Source organism: Leptonychotes weddellii, chromosome 1, assembly GCF_054177405.1.
Source record: "Leptonychotes weddellii isolate Sample4059 chromosome 1, ASM5417740v2, whole genome shotgun sequence".
NCBI classification, from domain to species: domain Eukaryota; kingdom Metazoa; phylum Chordata; class Mammalia; order Carnivora; family Phocidae; genus Leptonychotes; species Leptonychotes weddellii.
The window spans coordinates 63,192,618-63,216,050 of record NC_138369.1 but is presented as its reverse complement, the minus strand read 5'-3'; the positions used below and the strand labels follow the sequence as shown (position 1 = coordinate 63,216,050).

General features: G+C 38.2%; 1 protein-coding gene across 1 annotated transcript in view; it reads left to right on the top strand.

Annotated features, from left to right (window-relative positions):
• RBMS3 (RNA binding motif single stranded interacting protein 3) overlaps positions 1-23,433 on the top strand; it is a 668,889-nt gene that overhangs the window by 277,124 nt on the left and 368,332 nt on the right. The window contains exon 4 of the mRNA XM_081826971.1: positions 10,308-10,399. Within this exon, the coding sequence (XP_081683097.1) occupies positions 10,308-10,399 (92 nt within the window). The remainder of the gene's footprint in view (positions 1-10,307; positions 10,400-23,433) is intronic.

Here is a 23,433-nt window from a genome sequence, read left to right as displayed (position 1 = left end):
ATGACCTGAGCCGAAGGCAGACGCTTAACAACTGAGCCACCCAGGCGCCCCTGATATGAGGAATTCTTAATCTCAGGAAACAAACTGAGGGTTGCTGGAGTGGTGGGGGGGTGGGAGGGATGGGGTGGCTGGGTGATAGACATTGGGGTTGGTATGTGCTATGGGGAGCGCTGTGAATTGTGTAAGACTATTGAATCACAGACCTGTACCTCTGAAACAAATAATACATTATATGTTAAAAAAAAAAAAAAAAGAAGATAGCAGGAAGAGAAAAATGAAGGGGGGAAGTCAGAGGGGGAGACGAACCATGAGAGACTATGGACTCTGAGAAACGAACTGAGGGTTCTAGAGAGGAGGGGGTAGGGGGATGGGTTAGCCTGGTGATGGGTATTAAAGAGGGCACATACTGAATGGAGCACTGGGTGTTATTCGCAATGAATCATGGAACACTACATCAAAAAAAAAAGAAAAGAAAGAGCTAGGCAATTGGATGTTGAAAATAGTAGATTAACAAGATTATATGAATCCATATTTATTGATCAGGAAAGGTAGCCACATGCCTTATTAAGAGAAAAAAGCAGATTATAAAACTGCATAATCTGATACTATTCGGGTTAAAAATAAAAAAAAAATAAATAAATGAACAGTTTATTTTTGGGCCGTGGCATCATGGTTAATTTCCCTCCATATTGACTGAAATTTCCTCAATAAAATTGTATAACTTTTAAAATTAGAAGAAAACAACACTACAATTTATTTTTAGGGGGAAAATGGACAGTTGGGGAGCCATTTATAAAATCTTAAATACAATGCTTTTCATTTCATGTTTTTTGATAACAGAAATAATTTTTTTAGGATTTTATTTATTTATTTGAGAGAGAGAGAGAGAGAGCACAAGCAGGGGGAGGGGCAGAGGAAGAGGGAAAAGCAGACTCCCCACTGAGCAGGAAGCCTGCCACAGGGCTTGATCATGACCTGAGCCAAAGGCAGACGCTTAACCAACTGAGCCACCCAGGCACACCTGATAGCAGGAATAATTTTTATCACTCTATAAGTCCCTAAGTGCTTCTAATGCATACAATAGTAGAGCTCAAGATTAACTTTTGGTTGCTTTTTTAAGTTAGAACATCAGAAGGAATCATAGGAGAGTTTCTTGGGAAAGTGAACCACAGTGCTAAGGTCTAAGTAGAAAGGAACTTACATTTATTTCAGTGAATACTGTTTTGTTTGGCTTGATTTTCATTTTTTATTTTTATTTATTTTTTTACCCCATGCATTCTGTTACTATCAATTACCTATATGTACACATAAGTTTCTTTATTTTTAAAATTTGAATACAGAACTAGAATCATATTTGTTATATCAGGTGGGATGAAAAGAAGTAATTTGGGATCTAATAGGATGTAAAAGACACCATTTTTCATAGTGCTAGGGACAGTACTTTTGGACATTTATTTAAAATACTTGGAATAAGGCCTATAAACACATGACTGAAAACTGCATCCAGTAAAATATGGGTTTAAAATAGAAAATGCATGACTTTTATTAAACAGAAGCTTCCTGAGGGTTTCAAAGTGAGTTTTGTCAAAGGTTTAGAAGGAGGAAATCATGCATGGAGCCTTTCCCAGGAAATTTAAAAGTTTAAAGGAATACCGGGCCTTGTGCAGAAATTGAGATGAAGTGACAAGACAGTGGAGGGAATATCTAGAATGTAGAGTATAGCAAAAACAGAGACTCACAGATAATACATCCTTCTTAAAAAGAGTCAACCTATATGTAGGATTCACCTCTGCTTCCTTCCTTTTTGCACTGAGCTTCTTAATGCATCCCTCTGGGTGGTTGCCTAGTTCTGCTACAATATCCATCCTCTAAAGATGAATGGCCATGGGTCAGGGGATGTCTCTGCTCTAGAAGGATGTGAAAGACTACACACATGCTTCCTAGGCCATCAGCTAGAGCCATTGAGTGTCACTGTGCATTAAAGCACCTGGGGCCTGGGGGTGGAGGCATGGGACTCTCCTTCCATGGATTCTCACACACTGAGACCATCATCTCTGCTTTTCTGATGGATGAATCATCTACAATTCCCCAAGTCTATAAGACCAGAGCAAGGAGAGGGAGGGCAGGATGGGCACTCAGGAATGAAATCATAGCTAGTTTTGCCTACCCTACTGTGCGCTGCGATTGTAGAGATATAATTAGAGTGTTCAGTTACAGCTTGCTTCCATCATAGTTACAAACTCAATGGAATTATTTTATCAGTACCCTGGCTGGCTCCTGGAGCCACACAGCATTACATGTTTGTACATCCCTCTGCTGTTGATGGCAGAGACACATAGGACCAAACGTTCACACAAGACATATATTTTCTTTGTATTCTTGAACACTGCCTGTTAGCAAAGGAGGGCTTTGCAAGATGATTCACAGAGGTTAATCTGCCCAATTACAGCCAAGCAGACTGCTCCCTTAATCTCTGCAATATTATAATAAAATAATGGTTAGTCTCATCGAAGACCTTGGCAAATCAGTGAGTTTCTTTAATCTTAATAAAGCATAGTGATCTCTCTAAGCCCATAAATGATGATCCTGATCTTAATTTTGACTTTACTCAGTATAAAGAAGCAATTTCTCTCATTTAAAAATCAATTGAACGGGGTGAGTAGGGAAGTGAGTTTGGGGATTTGAATTTGTGTTTGGTTTAATAAGACTTTCTGTGCAACATAAATGGAATGAGATAGTGTCCCATTTTCAAGTGGTATACTACTAAGTACTTTTCTCCCTAAATTTGTCTGTCTTTGTAATTGTTCTGTTCTGCCGGGAAATGCCATATGGGATCTAATTTCTTTTCCTGGTGCTCCCTTTTGTCGTTTGTACAAAATGTACTGACTTTGCCCCCACCTGGAAGAAATATTTGCCATGTTGAAATACTAGCATTTTCCTTTCACTTTTTTATGTGGTGCTGGTTCCTCTCCATACTTTGTATTTAACTTAATTCATTTCTGCTGTGCACAAAAACTGGCAAACAGAGAGATAGAATAATACATACAAACATAAATTTAAAATATGGATAATTTTACCATCATGCCACACATCGAAAGGGTTTGTGCATGTTGAATCAGGCGTTCATCTCTGATTAGCAGAATTGTATACACAAAACCATGTGTACTATACTGAAGGAAAACATGGCATTTTGCATATGCTCACCTAATGTAACCCCCTATGTGTTAGAAGACTCTCTATTGGGCTCCTGGGTGGCTCAGTCAGTTAAGTGTCTGCCTTTGGCTTAGGTCATGCTCCCAGGGTCCTGGGATGGAGTCCCAAATCAGGCTCTCTGCTTGGTGGGGAGTCTGCTTCTCTCACTGCCTCTCCCCTTGCTTGTGCTCTCTCTCTCTCTCTCACACTCTGTCCCATGCTCTCTCTCTCTCAAATAAATAAATAAAATCTTTTTTTTAAAAAAAGGCTATTGTATTTAAATTTCCTTATCTACGCTACTAGACCATTAAACTGCCTGACAGGAGGGACTATATTAGAGTCTTAGTTTTCCCTGCAGCATCTAGCGAGCTATCTTTCTTGCACATAGTAGATGTTCAGTAAATGAAATAATAGGAAAGTCACATCATGATTTAAAGGCATTCCTCCTAATGGGTAAATCCTACTCCAAAAATTGATGTCTCATTTTAGTGTTTCTGGCACCAGAATATCAGAATGTTTGGGTAATTAAGTTTAAACATCAGGGGAATCTAGTGAAGTAATCTATTCACTGTATATAGGACGTTGTTACCCTTCTTATTTACCTCTATTTGCTAAGCATCTGAGGGCTGTAGCCCTTTGCAGAGAAAGTACACATGCTTGTCTTTTTTTTTCTGGATAAAATCATTCCAAATTACTTTCTGAAGATGTTTCAAAGCATAGGTGATTTCAGATTTTAATGGCTTAAATTTTCTTTCGCTCAAAATAAGCATTCTTGTGCTGGCTTTTGCATTCTAGCAGGATTTATCTTTTGCCTTTATTTTTCACACATCTAAGTTGGGCTGTATGGCTATTCTGGTTCCTCTCTAGTACCCTTGCTTCATTATACTAATCACCGCAAAGAAGATACTGAAGTCATGACTGGGGTTTCTGGTTAGTTTGGTTTTATAGATATACAAGGGGTGAAGAATTTATCAGTGCTACCTGCAACCACCTTCTTTGATCACATAATGCAGAGAATTAGGAAATGCAATAATAAGAAAAAGACATTCAGCAATCACTCAACATTTTCGGGATGCGAGAGAAATTAGCCGAAATGCAAGGCAAGGAGGCAGCCTGGACTCCACCGGACCTGTAGGAAGCCTGCAAACCACTCCTCCCTTCTGCCAGGTCACCTTCCCTCCCTCAAGCTCTGGTTGTCTGCTCTGTGCTCAGATGAGAGCCACAGAATATCATTAAGTCGAAACAGAAGGAGGGGGGATTGATGGGAGGGCAATTCTTAAACATCTTCAACTGTTCAATTTGAGTAGAATTTCAGTTGAACGTGTAATTCCCAGACAAAGTGTTCGCTTATTCTGTTTAAAAATCGCATTTGACTCACAGCTGGATCGTCTTTGAAAGAAGTTGGGTGTTACATCAAGCCATCTGTGTTTCAAGTGGGCTTATGACAGCCATTCTGAAGAAGAAGAGCAATGCAAATGTTGTGAGATTTAGTGTGCAGTTCACTCTGAGAGCAAGTCTCCCTCCACTGACTAGATGCCACCACAAATCCGAACTAGGAGTTCTGGCTTTAATGTCTCCCTGCTGCCCCCCGTAGAAATCCCAATGTTGGTAAACGGGTAAGCAGTTTAAATAGAAAATTTGAAAAGCGAGCAGCAACAGAGGAGTACAAAATAGGCTGGTGAAGGTGGCAAAGAGACTTTTAACAAAATGCAAATGGATTGTCACACAGTGGTCCAGTTGAATGGCAAAGGTCGCAGAGAAGTTGCCTACAAATGCAACCCACTGGGCCAATCCATTGTTTGTAGAACTCGGTTACAATTTCTAAGTGTGTGTGTGTGTGTGTGTGTGTGTGTATTTTTTCTATAAAGTCACCATGCTTGTGGTGCAATAAAAATAGCAAAGCTTTAAATTAACACACCAAGTTTAAGGCATTTCAGGAAAGCATTGATTATATCTGCCAATGGAATGAGTGCATTTGGCGAATGACCTAATTAGCGTGGAGTTGGTTCTTTCTCACTGCTCTGCTTCCCGCTAATTGCAGAACCGCTGGCCTTCTCCCCCTGACAAGGAAGAAAAACAAGGACAGGGGTGTGTGGAGAAAACAGTGACATTCAGGTTTTATTCATTTGAACCTGCTGCCAAGCTTAATTATGTAATTGAGGGAGTGAGGCTGGTGTGCGTGCAGTCACTTGGGCTTGTGTTTGCGACGGTTTCCCTTCACCAGTGTTTTAGGGAGGATTTTAGCAGTGACCATAAAGCATTATTAGCTGGAGCTGAACTAATCTCCCTACCCTGCCCCTCTCCAGATGTAGGTGCAGAGGTTCCTGTACCCAGACTTGATTCTCTTTCATTAAGGAAACAAATTGAAACCAAATTGAAGTCACTTTATTTGGTAATAAATGCATCATTATTCTTTCGGAGCGGCTTTGCATTTCGTTTTGTTCTCCTGGTTGCGTGTAGTGTATACCGTCACATAAAACTCAGGAATGCAACGTGCATTTCTACAGTCAGAGTGTTTTTCGGGACTGCTTGAGACATTTTTACCTCTGCACTTTCATTTTAATTAGTGAAATATGCATGGAAAACACATAGCTTGGTGAAATATTTCATATCTGGTGGCTTATTCTTCATTTGTAACTTTGTGTCAGGGGATCTGAGCACCCCTGTTGCGGTGGAGTCTTCTGTAGAAGAGATATTTTTGTACAGAGGCACCCCTCTCCTTGCTGGCCTGATGGCTCTAGAAATACACTCTTCTCAAAGTTCATCCGTTCCCTCCCTGATTCAGAGAAAGCTCAGGTGTCTCATTCCCTCACAGAGATTTCTTCTGTCTGGACTGAAGTTCAGCCCTGGAGATCAGCATTGTGATTTTGTAATATCCTGTGTAATGTGTGGGGGTTGAAGGAAAGGGAGGGAGCCAGAGAAGAAGCCATGTTGGAATAGAGGCAGTCCTGAAATCGGGGGCTGCCTGGCTGGGGGGCAGCATGGCGGAGCCAGACGGGGACCATTTGGCATTTATATTGTTCTTTATAGTCAAAATATATTAATAGACGTTTTAATCAGTTAATTCCCACTCTAGTCTGTGAAGTATTAGCACCTTTTAAACATGCCTTTAATTAATTTGGCAAATATTTCTTAAGCACAGGCTATGTGTTAAGTACAGTCCCAACATCCGGGTACATACGAATAAATAACACTCATTAACCAAGAGTGATCTTTTTTCTTTTTCTGCCATCAAGTTGAAATGAGCTAAGGGAAGGATCCCTCTTTTAGTAAGGGCAGCACTGCATATGTGTTCCACATTCTCTCACTCCTTCACTTTTCAGGAACATTATTCTATAAATTATCCCCTTGCCCTCCTGAAGTTTTGATCTCTTGCTTTCTGCTTGATCATTCCTATTCCTATTTGAAATTGCCAAGAACAGTCCCATAGTGGGTGCAACAAATAAACATTTGTTGAATAACTTGAATGAATCCTCTGTAGTTCCCTGGCTTCCCATTGAAATCAGCTGAGGAACATACATGTACACACACACACACACACACATGCACTCAGTTGTGTATGTATGTGTGTGTAAACACCTGGGCACATTACTAAAGATACTGATTTACTTTCCTGGGAGTGAGAAATGGACACTGGTATTTCTTTTTTAAGCTCCCCAGGTGATTCTAGTGTACAGCTAAGGTTAATATCCGTGGTATCTCCTATCTTAAAACAAACCAAAACAACTCGTTTGACCTCATATTACCCCTCTAGCGGACCTGTCTCTTAATTCTTCCCAGCAAGATAACAGCAAGGAGAACTGCAGGCACTCTCTCGACCTCCTCCTCTTTCTCTCACTCTTCAACTAGTCCAGCAGGCTTCAATCCCCACCACTTGGCCTGAAGCAAATCATGATCGTGACACCCAAGTTCCTAAGCACACTGGACATTTGCAACTCTCATCTTGCTCACACTGTCCATGGCACGTGACAGTTGATTTCTCTGTCTTTCTTGGAACACCTTCTTCCCTTGGCTTTGAGACATACTATTCCCTTTTCAGTCCCTCTTCCTCTCTGATTCTCCTGCAGCCTCCTTTGCAATCTCCTGTTATTACCTGTCACCTAAATGCTGAAGTTGTTCAAGCTCCGAACCTGGGCCCTTGGTTTCTACTTACACTAGGCATTTTTGTCTATTTCTGTCTCTGTAAATCACATCTTTATGTTGTTGACCTCCTAATTTATATTTCCAATCCTAGCCTCTTTTCTGAGCACCAGCCTAATACATCCAACTGCTCCTTGACATTTTTACTTAGATGTCTCACAGGCATTTCTGACTCAACCGATATTTTAATTTTCCCTCTCCCCTGTTGGATCCTCCTCCAGGCTCCCCACTTCAGTAAATCACATCTCCACCCACCCTGTGGCTTCTGCTGAAAAATGAGTAGTAAGCCTTGTCGTCTGTATCTCCCTTACTCCCAAGCTAGTCAATCCATCATCAAGTCCTGATAATTCTGCCTCTAAAATATAATTCAAATCCTCCACTTCATCCCCGCCATTTTATCACCAGCCACCATTTGTCCAGATTGCTCTAATAGCCCCTAAATCTTCTCCTGATTCCACTCTTGCTGCCCACCTTCTCCACAACCATTCAATCTTCTGTGGAAGCCAGTTGGAGGGATATTTTAAGAAATGCAAATCATTTCATGCCACTGCTTCCTTAACTTTCAATAATGAGCACTCCATTGTTAGATTCTATATTACATGCTTTTGTTTTCTTTCAAGCACCTAATTATAGATTCATTATATAGTTATTTGTTTTATGTCATTTGTTTATATCTCTCAACTCAACTCTAAAAATGCGTAAGTGTGGGAAGTGGGACTATTCTTTTCTTTTTTAAGATTTTATTTATTTGAGAGAGAGAGAGAGAGAGAGAGAGCACAAGCAGAGAGGAGAGGGAGAAGCAGTTTCCTTGAGAACAGGGAGCCCGACGTGGGGCTTGATCCCAGGACCCTGAGATCATGACGTGAGCCGAAGGCAGACAGTTAACCGACTGAGCCACCCAGGTGCCCCAGGACTATTCTTTTTAACTCCTATATACCATGTGCCTGGCAAAGTTGCCTGAAATAGAATTTCTTTACTGAATGAAAGAATGAGCATGTAAATGGATGAGGATGATTGACCAAAGCATGAGGTGGGAGGGGACACCTTGTCAAACCTCACTTAGCCAGTTCTACTGAGAATTCAACCGCTCCGTTAATAAATGTACTGACTGAGTGAACTGCATTGAATACGTTTGTGGAAGTGTTTTTTTCTATGTCCTGACTTCAAAATCAAGGAATTTTCGAGAACTGTGTCGTCTCCCTGGTGGGCTTCAGGATCTACTCAAAAGAGTTTGCAAAGTGTGGTTATAAAGTAGTTCGTTGTGTGGTGCATTTGGAAAGGGCTTATGAGGGCTTTACTTCAAATCCTGGACCCGCCAATTAAGCAGCTTGCAATTTAGGGGCTAGTTGTGCCACCTTGCTTGAGGCTCTGTTTCTTCACATATCCATGAATGGGCAGGCACGAGGCCAGTAAGACCTGACATCATCATTCCCCCAGGGATCAACATGTCAGCCACCCAGCACAGTACGTGGTACAAAGGAGATAATGTCTCCATTTTAGTTTTATTTTCTGTTCCCCCTGATTCTACGTCTTGACTTATTTTGTTCTTTTCCCCCTTTCTCTTTCTGCTTTTATTTCCCCTGACTCATCTTAGTGGGTGGTAATACTCCTATTACTCACATAGTTTGAATTTTGTGGGAAGAGAAGAATTAGCGGGACTTACAGAGGAGGCTTCCCTTTGGATGAGAAACACAAACCTCACAGCTTCTCTGCCCAGCTTTTCAAGAGCATTTTATGGTACACTGCTGTGTAACAAGTTCATTTTAGGATAACATGCTGGGAGAGAGAAAAAGAAGAAGGGATTCGAAGGGAGAAAATTAAAAAGTTAATTAAAAGAAACAACTTGGTAATTGAATTCCCTCATGCTCTTCTTTGATTACGGGGGGGTGGGTCACAGAGCATGGTTAGTAGGTTTGCTTTGGTAGCTCGCCTCCAAACTTCTGAGGAATAAGGATGAGAGTGCAGAGTAGATCCCTGCCTGACAGATGAGGAGAGGATATCTATGATGGGCTTCTTAGACATGCCACACAAAGCTGCCCTCGTACTCATTCTTGAGCTTTTTTATTTTGAAATATTCTTGGCAGCTGACATTACAGTGAGGCTAAGCCCTGGACTAAGATCAGCTAGTTTATGGGCCTGCCGAATCCCCTTTCCACCGATTCCGCTTCATTGACGCTAGCTATTTCTCTAGACTTACTCTGTATTCACGCTCACACAGGCACAAGGACAGAGGACAGTGTAGAGAACTCCCGCTGTGCCTTTTTCAGATTATACTCAAGTAACAAGTGACAAGGGTCTACTTTTGTTATTTTTAAAAGAAGCTGTGAATATTTATCTATTTAATTACTCTATCACATATATCACTTAAGAGTTCTATAATTTATCTAAGACGTTATCACTGAGTGAGACGAGGTCCTGTGGTGCATTTGCATGGGCTTAGGTATCAACGAGAACTAGGTTCAGACCCTAACTCTCAGTCACAACCTTTATTCATTCCTACAGTCAACATACATTTGTATATCAGATGTGTACTGTGTTCTAGGCCCTGCAGAGGTTGTTGGCGATAAGTTTAAGTTCTATCAAGGCTTTTAGTAACATCAGCTTTTTTGAGGTTTTGAGAAGTCACTATAGACATAGACTTTTCTATATTTTTCAACGTTTTGCTCTCCTCATTCTGGCAGCAAATTCAATGAAGAAAGAGGAACCTGGTTAAATAATGTATTACCTTACTCATCCAATTAGCCCAAATCAGATCACTGACTACATACCCAATCTCCAGAGCCATCTCCAGAAAATAAGGGAATTACAATTTTATGTTTAATGATATTGTGGTATCTTTCCTGACATGTTAAGGCCAATCGATTGAGAGCCTTCATGGTTACTCCAAGAGTTATGAATGCCAGGGTGACCGCAAACACACCTTCCACCGGTGGGATGGAGATGCGGTACTAACAGGGGCTTTTGTGTTTTCACAGGTTACGGTTTTGTAGATTTTGACAGCCCTGCAGCTGCACAGAAGGCAGTAGCATCTCTCAAGGCAAACGGCGTGCAGGCACAGATGGCCAAGGTAAGACTGGGGTTTAGACTGTTTTTTTCTTTTGTGATGGTATATTTCTCCATTACCGTGAGCTGAATCAGAATTGGAGTTTGCAAGATTTGAAATATATTTACTTGTTAGGGAAGACCAGAAACCTTATATTAGCTTTGGCTTGGAAGAACCTGGCTGGTTTATTTCGTTGTTTCTTTGTGTGTGTTTATTAATATGCTCTTTTGTTATGGGGAACTCATTAGCGCTTTAAGGGCACTTGTGAAGTGCTCTGTTTTGCCTGAAAAAAGTGTGTGTGTGTGTGTGTGTGTGTGTGTGTGTGTCTAGGGCTTTCAGCAGTAAACTGTTTGGGAGTAGTATGATTCTCAGTAAGTTGTCATTGGTAACTGTGCTAAAAAACTGTTCACTCTCATGTTGGGGGTAGCGGATGGCTGAATAATGAGGTTATCTGATTTTTTGCAGGGAAATGAGTTTAACCAAAGCACACATTGTCTGTATTGCTAGAATTTCACTTTGGCCTTTCTATATAGTTTTACTAGGTGATAATCACCTTGATATTAATAACTTTCAATACTCATTTGTTGTTATGTAGAACAAGTAGTCTGGAGCTTTCTATCTGAAATCATAATGTATTTTTATATTCAAGAAAATAAATAAGAGCATTTTAAATAGTTTTGAATTCTGATTGCAGTGGTATTACAAGAATCTACACATGTGATAAAATGGGGTAGAACTATACATGCAGATCAATATCAACTTCCTGGTTTTGATATTTTACTCTAATTATGTAAGATGTAAAATTTGAGGAAACTGGGTGAAGGCTGCATGGGATCTCTCTATACTATCTTTGCAACTTGAGGTAAATCTATGATTATTTCAAAATAAAAAGTTTAAGAAAATCATTTATAGCATATAGACGCTTGATACATATCTGCTTTAAGTTAATGATCATTTTGCAAATATATTTTTAAATAATTTTATGATTACTATTACTGAATTTATTTGTCTCTGGAGTCTCAAAAGTTAGAAAGAGGAGCGAACAGATCTTGAAATTCAGACCTAATGTATTTGGGCCATCATGTATACCTTTACCCTTAACTATTCGAATACCCTAAGAACTGAGTGATATAATGACCAAGTCATCAAATTTTCAGTCATTTGGATTTTGTTATGGTTGCAAACATTCCCTGATAATATTTTCCAGTTTCAACCTGAGATAACCAGAGGTAGGATATTTGGTTTTCTTCATCTTCCGATGTCTTTTAGCAAGCTGATACCACTCATATCTGTTAATCTTTGGCTGTGGGTCACTTCCCACAAAGATTACTTTGGTGAACTCATTGCCCTTTATGATACATTAGTTGTTTTTCGAGGCTATATAAATTAGAATTTGAATTCTTTCAGCTGTGTAATGTATTCCTCATCAAGACTGTGCCTGGAAGCTTCGAATCTGGTCATGAACTGAGAGGGATGAAGTTAATATTTGTAATTAATTACATGCATGTCTTAGTTTAAAGGTTACTTGGCAAAAGAGTCAAGTTACCTGGCAACTTAAGCAAGCACTTATACCCAGGAAACAAGTGGTAAAATATAGTTGCTCAGTATATGCAAAGCATAAAACTTAAAATTGGACTTAAAGGCAACTGACAAGAAAATCATCATAAAAATGCTTATGAAAAAATTATTATTGGAATATCTTTGATTTATTTTATTGATGGACTAACAAGTTTTAGAAATTGCTAGGTTGTGGCAGTTTAGAAATAATGAACACAGGGTGTGCAACCTCCACTTTTTCAAATGTTATGAGAAAAAAAAATATATGTGTAGTTTTACTCGTTGGGTTAAAATCACTATCACCTTGCACAACAGGCAAAGAAAGTTGGCATTGATTTTATAACTACTGAGGAGGCATTATGACTGTTTTTTCTCTGTCTCTGAGCATTCTGGTACACAAGGAAACTCTGTCCATCTCACTCTGTCTCGTGTACACACACACACACACACGCGTGCGCGCATACACATGTACACCAATCACTGACCTCTCACCTAAATAGGAGGCTATCAAAATGAATATATTTTGAAGAGCATCTAAAAACTGTTATCCATTATAGCCAGCATTTTTATCCTTAGTGCATGCCCAACACTGCACAATGTACAATGTAAGGAGATTCCAATTGAAATGTTTAAAGGCACTTATTTTATTTCTAGAGTTGCTGAAAGATTTCTACCTTATCAATTATGCTGTTTGTGGAGTAAATTCTTATTCCTCTTTTTTTCTCACAGACTTTGAATCTAAAGCCCAGAGCTTTAGATCCGCTTCTGCGTACTAGAAAACTTTCAGCAGTAAATGGCTCTGTAATTTAACTACCCAGAAGCAAATAAATAGCCTCCCTTTGACGATGAAATGGAGCAAGCTTGACCACCTGTATTAGCAGATTTCTCACTGAGCTATTGGATTTTGTGGCCTTCTTTTCCCTTTGTCCTGGTGATAACTATAATTTATTATCATATAAACCTGCAATCTGCAGGGTGTGTGAAACTTGCACTATATTTTTTGCCATTTAAGTATCTACTGAATCGCCTCCTGCATCCTTGTTCTTATCAATATCCTATGATGCAGGTTGTGGGGCTACATTTTAAAGACTCCAGGATTTTAAAGCAAAAATGCGACAAATAATCTAGGTTCCCAGTAGCAACCCGAAATGAACATGAAGCTCTCCAAGGGAATCGCTCTAGCTAACTTATTCCAATGTGTGCATATGAAAAATTCAACTGATTTGTCAACTAAGAGGAATCAAACAATAAATCATCCAGTAAGTGGTAATTGATTAATAATGTATAACCATTAACACAGACTAACATTTTCTGTATACTTGCTGTTCTGTCAAAAAGAGTTTTTAGGGATCAAAGGAAATGTTTCTTTGAGGAGAGCAGATTTAGAATATTTTAGTAATACAGAGTGGTTAAGAGCATAGGTTTGGAGAGAGAGAAACTTGGCCTTGAATTTTGGTTCTGATACCACCTGGATGTGTGGCCTTGGCTAAGTTATTTAAATATCTCTTAAACTCTCTAATAATAATATTCAGGTTATGGGACTAAGGATGTCTATCAGAATTAATTTAAAAAAATACACAAAGAATTTAGCATGGTGCTTAGGTTATACTAAAAATTCAATAAATGTTAATTATTCAATGAATGTTTTTTTTTTTTAAAGATTTTATTTATTTATTTGACAGAGAGAGAGATAGCAAGAGCAGGAACACAAGCAGGGGGAGTGGAGAGGGAGAAGCAGGCGTCCTGCCGAGCAGGGAGCCTGATGTGGGACTCGATCCCAGGACCCTGGGATCATGACCCGAGCCGAAGGCAGACACTTAATGACTGAGCCACCCAGGCACCCTCAGTGAATGTTGTTATTCATTAAATTCAAATTTGTTACTGAACCTTCTATAAATTATAACGTTTGCTTTAGTGGTATGTCATTATGAAACAGTTTCTTGAGAAGTATAATACATGATATCAACAAACATTTTTATTACCTACTAAGTGTCAGGCACTGTGCTTGGTGTTGGAGAATCAAGTTGAAAAAAAACTTCTCTTATTCTGAATATTTACATCTAGCTGTCTCCTGGGATTGCTACTGGATTGCTCTGGATTAAGAATATTGGCTGTTATGGTTCTTGCCAACCTCAAAGTATTTAGAAAATCATTGGCTAAGGAATGTGTCTCTGTAAGCATAAAAAAAAAGAGCTGAGGAAAAAACAGCTAAGAATAGCTTCACCTTGTAGGTGTTTATTTTCTTATTAATAAGAAGGCTGTAAATAGGCAGTGAAGGGCAAATGCTTCGGCATGCGTGCTCTTGAGGATCAAGACTTCTCTGCCATTCTCTGTGGGTGGCTTTCATCTATACATTTATGTTGTTTCTAAGGCCTAGCTATGATATCGCCATCTTAGCCAGGAAAAACAAAAGGACAAAGGGACTTGAAGCTGCAGCTGAAGCTGATGGATCATTCTGGCTGATTCTGTCCTTTTAAAAGCTTTCCCAGAATACTAACTTAGACCCAAGTGTTTACATCATAATGGCCCAAACTGAGTCGTATGGTTTCCCCCTTAGCTGCGAAAGAGCCTGGGATTATGAATAATTTCGCTCCCTCGCCTCTAGTAAAGAAAATTAAGAATAGTTCATCTGTTTGGCTGTCCAACATTCATTACACCATTCTTCCCATTTATACATTTTGGGTGGCATGCATTCATCCTTCCCCAAAGGGGCCTACTTCAAAGCCTTATCCTATGATCACATCTGGTGATGCCATCATCCCCAACAGGCTCAGACATGGCTGTTCCTCATGGTTTAGCACTCATAAGCTTAAAAGATGAGTTATCAAAAAAAAAAAAAAAAGATGAGTTATCTGTCCCAACTCCCACAGTACAGAACAGTAGAGAAAAAATAGGATACATGAACTAAAGGAAGACCACCGTTCAGGAACAGAGAGAATGGGAAACAAGCAGAAATCACCAGTTGCCAGTACATACCAAAACCTGGGGGCAGGAATAGAATTCTAGCTTTGTCAGTGCAGTAAGTTCATTGGTTAGCCAGTCATATAATCCCTGTCTGCCTTCTAGAGAGGACTTTCTTGCCCATTATTCCCCGTGGCCTCACCGAGGCCTCACTGAAAGGCTGTACAGCTTTAGAAACAGTTTTCCTGAATGTAAATTTGGAGGTTTTGGAATGGCTCTACATATTGGATGTTAGCAATTATTACCAGCCAAGCCTTGAGTTATCTCACGTTTAGCAGGCCTCTTTCTTATTTTCTATCGGTCAATTCTAAACACAAGTAAACAGAGCACATCTCTTTCTAGATGAAAAGTCCACAAAAAGTCACCTGCTCCTCAGGGCCCTTACAAAAGGCTTTTTCAGGTCTACTTTTAGCGATGCTATTCCAATCACCAAAGGTGATTCACCTCACTGTGGGATATGAATAAATCGAAGTTAAGCAATTGCAAAAGAGACCAAGTGTCCAAGAGAATGTCAAGCACATCAGGGATAGTACAAAAATCCCATGACAACTATGGCAGAGAACCAGATTGGGACCGGAGGAAAGGAATTCTCTTCCATAAATCAATGATCTGAAGAGTAGTTTTCTTTAAGGGAAAAAAAAATAAATGATTTTTTTCCCCTCAAGATCAGAAGAGATAAAAAATGAAAAATCAATGAGTAGAGGAAAATAAATTCTGTAAATTAAAATATGTATATGTATAAACTTAATTTAAAAATACATTACCCTAGTGGTTAGTACCTAACCCTGTTTATAGTCTAGTAGAAGAATTTTATTGAAGGAAGGCCAACTTCATAGAATATTCTTGAAAAATTTTTTAAAGTTTAACCACTAGCCTCATGATGTGGCTTGTTATCAACCAAAGCAGCTCTTCTGAATGCACAGGCATATACTGGACTTCATCAGCCAGACTCCTATCATCTAAGGCCCTACTAATAGTCTCTGCTTTTACATCCCTAGGTATATGAGAGTATGCAGGTTATTTGATGTCCATGGGTCACTCAGTGGGGTCAGGCCTACTGGTAATTCAGCCAAACAAGGAAGCTTCTCAAAGGCTCTTATGTAAGAAGGAGAGAGGCGTTGTTCAAAGGCAAGCTCAGTAGGCAATAGAGGTGATACTCCTGAGACTGGGTGGGAAACTCAATCAATACTTAATATAATGATGGGCAAGTTCTGTCTGGGAATGCTAATATCCTAAAAATAATGTCCAAGTGTTTTTGTTTTGTTTTGTTTTGTTTTCAACAAAATCAAAGGATCAGAGAAGCCTATGTGCTATCATTTGTCCATATCAAAAAATGTTTCTCAGGGGGATAAGAGGTATAGCCTAACATTTAGGTAGAAATCTCTTTCATTCTCTTAGTTTTTCAGCACATTTATGTTGAACACCTACTATGTATCAAGATTGCTCTACATGCTAAAGACATAGCATTAAACCAGTTTTATGAAAATTACATTCTTCTGGTGGAAGGCAGAAAATAAACACAGAAATACAATATATTAGTAAGAAGTGGCTCTAAGACAAGTAAAAGTGGTTAAGATAGTAAATATATAGGAGAGGAAGATAGTGGTTGAAGTTTGGGCTGAGATGCATTTTAGATAGAGTGGTCAGGGAGAGTCTCTCTGATGAGGTAATATTTGAACAGAGATCAAAAAGAAATGAGGAGAGTAAATTACAGTATAATCTCATAACAAGAGATTGTTATGAAAAAATTTTCTATAGTAATTCAAAATAGAGCAGACTTTTTAGTGAGCTAACACGTCTGGGCTTTGTTATCATCTCTATCCCACACCTTCTTAATAATGGAAGAGATGGATACACCACCATCACTTCCTCCTTTATTTTTTTAAAATTTTTTATTGTTATGTTAATCACCATACATTGCATCATTAGGTTTTGATGTAGTGTTCCATGATTCATTGTTTGTGTGTAACACCCAGTGCTCCATGAAGAGCGTGCCCTCTTTAATACCCATCACCAAGCTAACCCATCCTCCCACCCCACTCTGCTCTAGAACCCTCAGTTTGTTTTTCAGAGTCCATTGTCTCTCATGGTTCCAGATATATATAGATGATAGATAGATAGATAGATAGATAGATAGATAGATAGATAGATAATGGAATATTATGCAGCCATCAAAAAAGAACGAGATCTTGCCATTTGCAACGACGTGAATGGAACTGGAGGGTGTTATGCTGAGCGAAATAAGTCAATCAGAGAAAGACATGTATCATATGACCTCACTGATATGAGGAATTCTTAATCTTGGGAAACAAACTGAAGCTTCCTCCTCTATTTTTTGTGGGAGTTCTCTGGTTTCAATCTATCACAATGGTGCATTTCTCAGAAGATATGTTTTCATATGAACCAAATTCTAATTGAGTCAGTAAATATTTTCTTCTAGTACTTAACTTCTTCAAATTGTGTTGTTCTGTTGTACTGTTGGATCTAAAGAGATGATCTCTTTACATCTATGACAAGATATCCTACACCACTGTTATGAAATGTTCTCTAAATAACTGTAATTCCAAAGAATGGCAGTCCAGTGTTGGTTTTAACACAGTTCATTACTCTTGGATGACTGATGCCATGTAATGAAAACCTTGCTCTGTGTCATTTCCAAAATGAATCTTTGTGTCACATGTTCTTGTGAAAGACATTTCCAACAGATGAACATCTCTCACAAACACCAAGTATTAGTTTCCTCATGATGGAAACTTTTGAAGTTGTCAGTAAAAGAAATACTAGTGGTTGGTCTTTCACAAGTCTGTAAAATATTTGTGAGTGTCTGCTTGGTTAGCTATGGCAACTTGCCTCATTTTTTTTTTTTTTTATCCTGATGCTGAATGCAGGGATACAAAACCCAATATTGAAATTGTCAGAGTTGATCTTAATCCTATTTGTTAATTATTTGAAGTTTTTGAAGCAGAATCCTCTGAAGTTAAATATTTGTATTAGCTTCTACAATATGATTTACATAATCAGGTTGTGGGGGCTACCCTGTGCTTTTGCATGGACTCCACTATGTTCTCTTGGGTGAAATGGTGAGTATGTGCTCTAATTGAATTTCCTGCTTTCCTAGCATCTGACAAAAACACAAATCAATGAAAAATTTTACCTTAATTTGTGTTGTAAATCGAGGTCTCTACCAGGTGTCCAGATACTTTTTTACTGCAGGATGTCTGTGGACTACAAGTTCTCCTCAATTTGCAAGAAATACCAACTCTTTGAATTGACCTCTCTGAAAAGAATGTGTCCACAGGCTGATCTCAGTCAATGGCTCATTTCTTGATATACTGTTAAGAAGTAATAATGAACAATCTCCATTCATGGCTTTAATCATTTGTTCTTAAAGTTGGAAGGAAAAGATCCTGTCTCCGGTCACCATTGTTGTAGACTGAAGAGACCTAATTCAAAGCATCACTTTGTCCCAAGTAGATTCTGATCCCATTGAACAAAAATAAAAGAACATCAAATTAAGACAACAAAACAAAACGAAACTCTTGATTCAATTACTGGTAGTACCATATTAGGAAAATATGGCTTAGGTTTATGAAGAAAATGAGTCTTTAAATATTGGATGCCCAATTTAGATTTAGCCATCCAGTCACAGCAAGTGCCAGAGAAGTATGGGCCTCCCTGAAAAGGTCTAAAGGTGTGTTGTATCACTAGACCTAGAAGAAGACAGTGAATGTGTTGTCTGCTGGATCGCAAGGAGAAGGGAGGGAGCAAATGAGTCATCCTTACTGAGTTCTTGCTCTTAAACTCACCAGTCAGGTAAATCCTTACTCCTCTCATCTGGGAGTATTATGTAAGTGAACAAGTAAGGAAAGGGCCAGGAGTGTCTTACCGTTATCCTACCATGTGAAAATATTGTGGGGCCAACTCTGAATGATTTCTGTATGCTTTTTGTAGTGTGCCTTAAAGAAAATTATTGTATGAATCGTAGTGTTAGAATTATGTGTTAAATATTTATTCTTAGTAATTTAACATCCCAGCATGGAGAAATCTGCTAAATACTGAGGCATGTGATCTACCTTGTTTCCGCATTTACCACTGGTATACTGTGGGACTCTCTTCAAGTCCCTTAACTGTATCTATTCTAAAGGAGGCAAGGAAACAGACAACAGGCTATACGGGGTAAAGGAAATTACAGTTCTTTTTCTCTTAATAGAAGTATAGTTGACATATAATGCTATACTAGTTTTAGGTGTACAGTATAGTGATTCGGCAACTCTTTTTTTTTTTTTTTTGGACAACTCTTTATGTTATGCTATGCTCACCCCACATGTAGCTACCTTCTATCACCATACAACACTATTACAATACCATTGACTATATTCCCCATGCTGTACCTTCCATCCCCATGGCTTATTCCTTCCATAACTGGAAGTCTGTACCTCACACTGCCCTTCACCCATTTTATCCATCCCTCTAGCCCCTTCCCCTCTGGCAGTCCTCAGTTTATTCTTTGTTTTTTTGAGCCTGCTGTTTTGTTTGTTTGTCTGTTTGATTTTACATATAAGTGAAATCATACGGTATTTGTCTTTCTCTGCCTGATTTATTTCACTTAGAATAATACCCTCTACCTGCTTTATGCTAGTAAACAAGTTAAGTGTTTATAGTTATTATACCATTTAATCCTTATTAGGATCTACCTGTGAGGTAGATAGCATTATTCCCATTTTACAGGTGAAGAAACGGGATGACCTAAGTTCACAATAGTAGCCAACAGTGATGCTAGATTTGAACCCAAGTCGATTGGGTTCCAAAGCCTTGTTCTATGCAAGCAAATTGTAAAACTGCAAATGCTTCTCTCTAGTCTTTTTAGTGGTGCTGGGATATTTGATTTCTTTTTTGTCCCCCAGTTTTATTGAGATATAATTGACATAAAGCATTGTGTCATTTTAAGGTATACAAATATAATGGTTTGATACACTTAATATATTGCAAAATGATTATCACAGTAGGATTAGTTAACACCACGATCACCTCACATAATTACCACTTCTTTTTTTGTGGTGAGAACCCATTTAAGATCTACCTTCTGAGAAATTTTCAAGTATATAATGCAGTATTATTAACTATAGTCACCATGTTCTACATTAGATTCCCAGAACTTACTCATCTGATAACTGGTATTTTGTATCCTTTGACCAACATTTCCTCATTTCCCTCAGCCTCCAGCCCCTGACAACCATTATACTGTGTTTCTGTGAATTCAGCTTTTTAATATTCCACATATAAATGATATCACACAGTGTTTGTTTTTCTCCATCTGACTTATTTTACCTAGCAAAATGCCCTCAAGTTCTGCCCATGTTGTCACAAATGGCAGGATTTCCTTTCTTCTCACAGCTGAATAATATTATGTTGTATATATAAACCATATCTTCTTTATCCATTCATTCATAGATGGACATTTAGGTTGTTTTTATATCTAGGCTATTGTGAATAATGCTGCAATTAACATGGAAGGGAAGATATTTCTTTGCCATCCTGTCTTCATTTCCTTTGGATGTATACCCAGAAGTGGGATTTCAGGATCATAGTTCTATTTTTTTAATATTTTGAGGAACTTCCATACTGTTTTCTAGAGTGGCTGTACCAATTTACATTCCTACCAACAGTGCACAAGAACTCCCTTTTCTCCACATCCTCGCCAACACTTGTTATCTCTTGTCTTTTTGATGATAATCATTTTAACGTGTGAGGTAATATTTCATGGAGGTTTTGATTTACATTTTCCTGATAATTAGTGATGTCAAGCATCTTTTCATGTATCTGTTGGCCATTTTAATGTTCTCTTTGGAAAAACATGTTTATTCAGTTCTTCTACCCATTTTTTAAATTTCTTTTGCTATTGAGTCACAGGAGGTGCTTATATATTTTGGATATTAACCCCTTTTTTGATAAATGACATTTGCAACCCACTATCCCATTCTGTAGATTGCCTTTTCATTTTGTTGTTTCCTTTGTGGTGTGGAAGCTTTTTCAGTTTGATGTAGTCCCATCTATTTCTTTTTGCTTTTGTTCCTAATGCTTTTGGTGTCATATTAAAAAAATTGTTGCCAAGACCAGAGCCAAGGAGCTTTTCCTTATATTTTCTTCTAGGAGTTTTATGGTTTCTAGATTTATGTTTAAGTCTTTAATCCATTTCAAATTAGTTTTTGTGAGTGATATAATATAGAAGCCCAATTTCATTCTTCTGCATGTGATTACCCAATATTCCCAACACCATTCATTGAAGAGATGATATTTTCTCCAATGAGTATTCTTGGCTCCTTGTTAAAGATTATCAGACTGTAAATGCTAGGGTTTATTTGTGAGCTCTAGATTCTATTTCACTGGCTTATGCGTTTATTTTGATGCCAATACTATACTATTTGATTATCATAACTTTGTAATATAGTTAAAATCAGAAAGAATGATTCCTACAGATTTGTTTTTCTTTCTCAAGATTATTTTGACTATTCAGTGTATTATGTGGCTCCATATGATTCTTGGATTGTTTTTTTCTATTTTTGTGAAAATTACCATTGAAATTTTGATGGGGATTGCATTGAATTTATTGGTGGCTTTGGGTAGTGTGGATATTTTAATAGAGGAAAAGTTTTCAGCATTTCACCATTGAGTATGATATTAACTGTGAGCTTCTCATTTATGACCTTCATTATGTTGAGGAATATTCCTTCTATATCCATGTTGTTTAGGGACTATATTATGAAAGGATGTTGTGTTTTGCCAAATGCTTTCTCTGCATCTATTGAGAGACAATGTGATTTTTATCTTTTGTTCTATGAATGTGGTGTATCACATTTACTGATTGTGTGTGTTGAACAATTCTTACATACCAGAAGTAAGTTCCACTTGATTATGGTGTATAATTCTTTTAATGTGCTGTTCAATTTGGTTTGCTAGTATTTTATTGAGAATTTTTGCATCCATATTTATCAGGGTTACTGGCCAATAGTTTTCTTCTACTTATAGAATTCTTATTGGGCTTCATATCAGGGTAATGCTGCCTTAGTAAAATGAGTTCAGAAGTGTCCCCTCCTCTTTAAATTTTTGAAAGAGTTGAAAAGGATTGGTATTAATTCTTTAAATGTTTGATAGAATTCACCAGGGGAACCATCTGGCCCTGGACTTTTCTGTGTTGTGAGGTATTTGATTACTGATTCAGTTTCCTTTACCATTGGTCTGTTCATATTTTCTATTTTTTTAGTATTCAATCTGGGCAGGTTGTTTCTAGAAATTTATCTACTTATTCCAGGTTATCCAATTTATTGGCATATAATTGTTCACAGTAATATCTTATGATCTTTTGTGTTTCTGTGGTATCAAGTGTGATATGCCCTCTTTCATTTCTGATTTTAATTGAGTCTTCTCTTTTTTTCTTAGTCTAGCTAAAGGTTTGTCAATTTTGTTTATATTTTCAAAAAAGCTAGCTTATAGTATTGTTGATATTTTCTATTGTATTTCTGATCTCTATTTCATCTATCTGCTGTTCTTTTTATTTCCTTACTTGTATTGACTCTGGGATAATTTTGTTCTACTTTTTCTAGTTCCCTGAGGTGTAAAGTTAGGTTGCTTATTTGAGGTTTTTTTTCTTAACACATTCGTTTATCACTATAAACTTGTCTCTTAGAACTGCTTTTGCTCCATCCAATAAGTTTTGGTATGTTGTTTAATTTTCACACATTTGTGAATTTTCCAGTTTTCCTCCTGTTACTGGTTTTTATGTTCATAATTTTGTGGTTGGAAAAGGTACCTGGTATGATTTCAGTCTTCTTAAATTTGCTTCAATGTATTTTGTGACCCATCATATGATTTATCCTGGAGAATGTTCTCTGCATTTTTTTTTACTTTTTTATTGTTATGTTAATCACCATACATTACATCATCAGTTTTTGATGTAGTGTTCCATGATTCATTGTTTGTGCATAACACTCAGTGCTCCATGAAGAATGTGCCCTCTTTATACCCATCACCAGGCTAACCATCTTCCCACCCTCCTCCCCTCTAGAACCCTCAGTTTGTTTTTCAGAGTCCATAGTCTCTCATGGTTCGTCTCCCCCTCCGAATTCCACCCCTTCATTCTTCCCATCCTACTATCTTCTTCTTTTTTTTCTCTTAACATATATTGCATTATTTGTTTCAGAGGTACAGGTCTGTGATTCAACAGTCTTGCACAATTCACAGTGCTCACCATAGCACATGCTCTCCCCAATGTCTATCACCCAGCCACCCCATCCCTCCCACCCCCCGCACTCCAGCAACCCTCAGTTTGTTTCCTGAGATTAAGAATTCCTCAGATCAGTGAGGTCATATGATACATGTCTTTCTCTGATTGACTTATTTCGCTCAGCATAATACCCTCCAGTTCCATCCACGTCATTGCAAATGGCAAGATGTCATTCCTTTTGATGGCTGCATAATATTCCATTGTATACATATACCACATCTTCTTTATCCATTCATCTGTCGATGAACATCTTGGCACT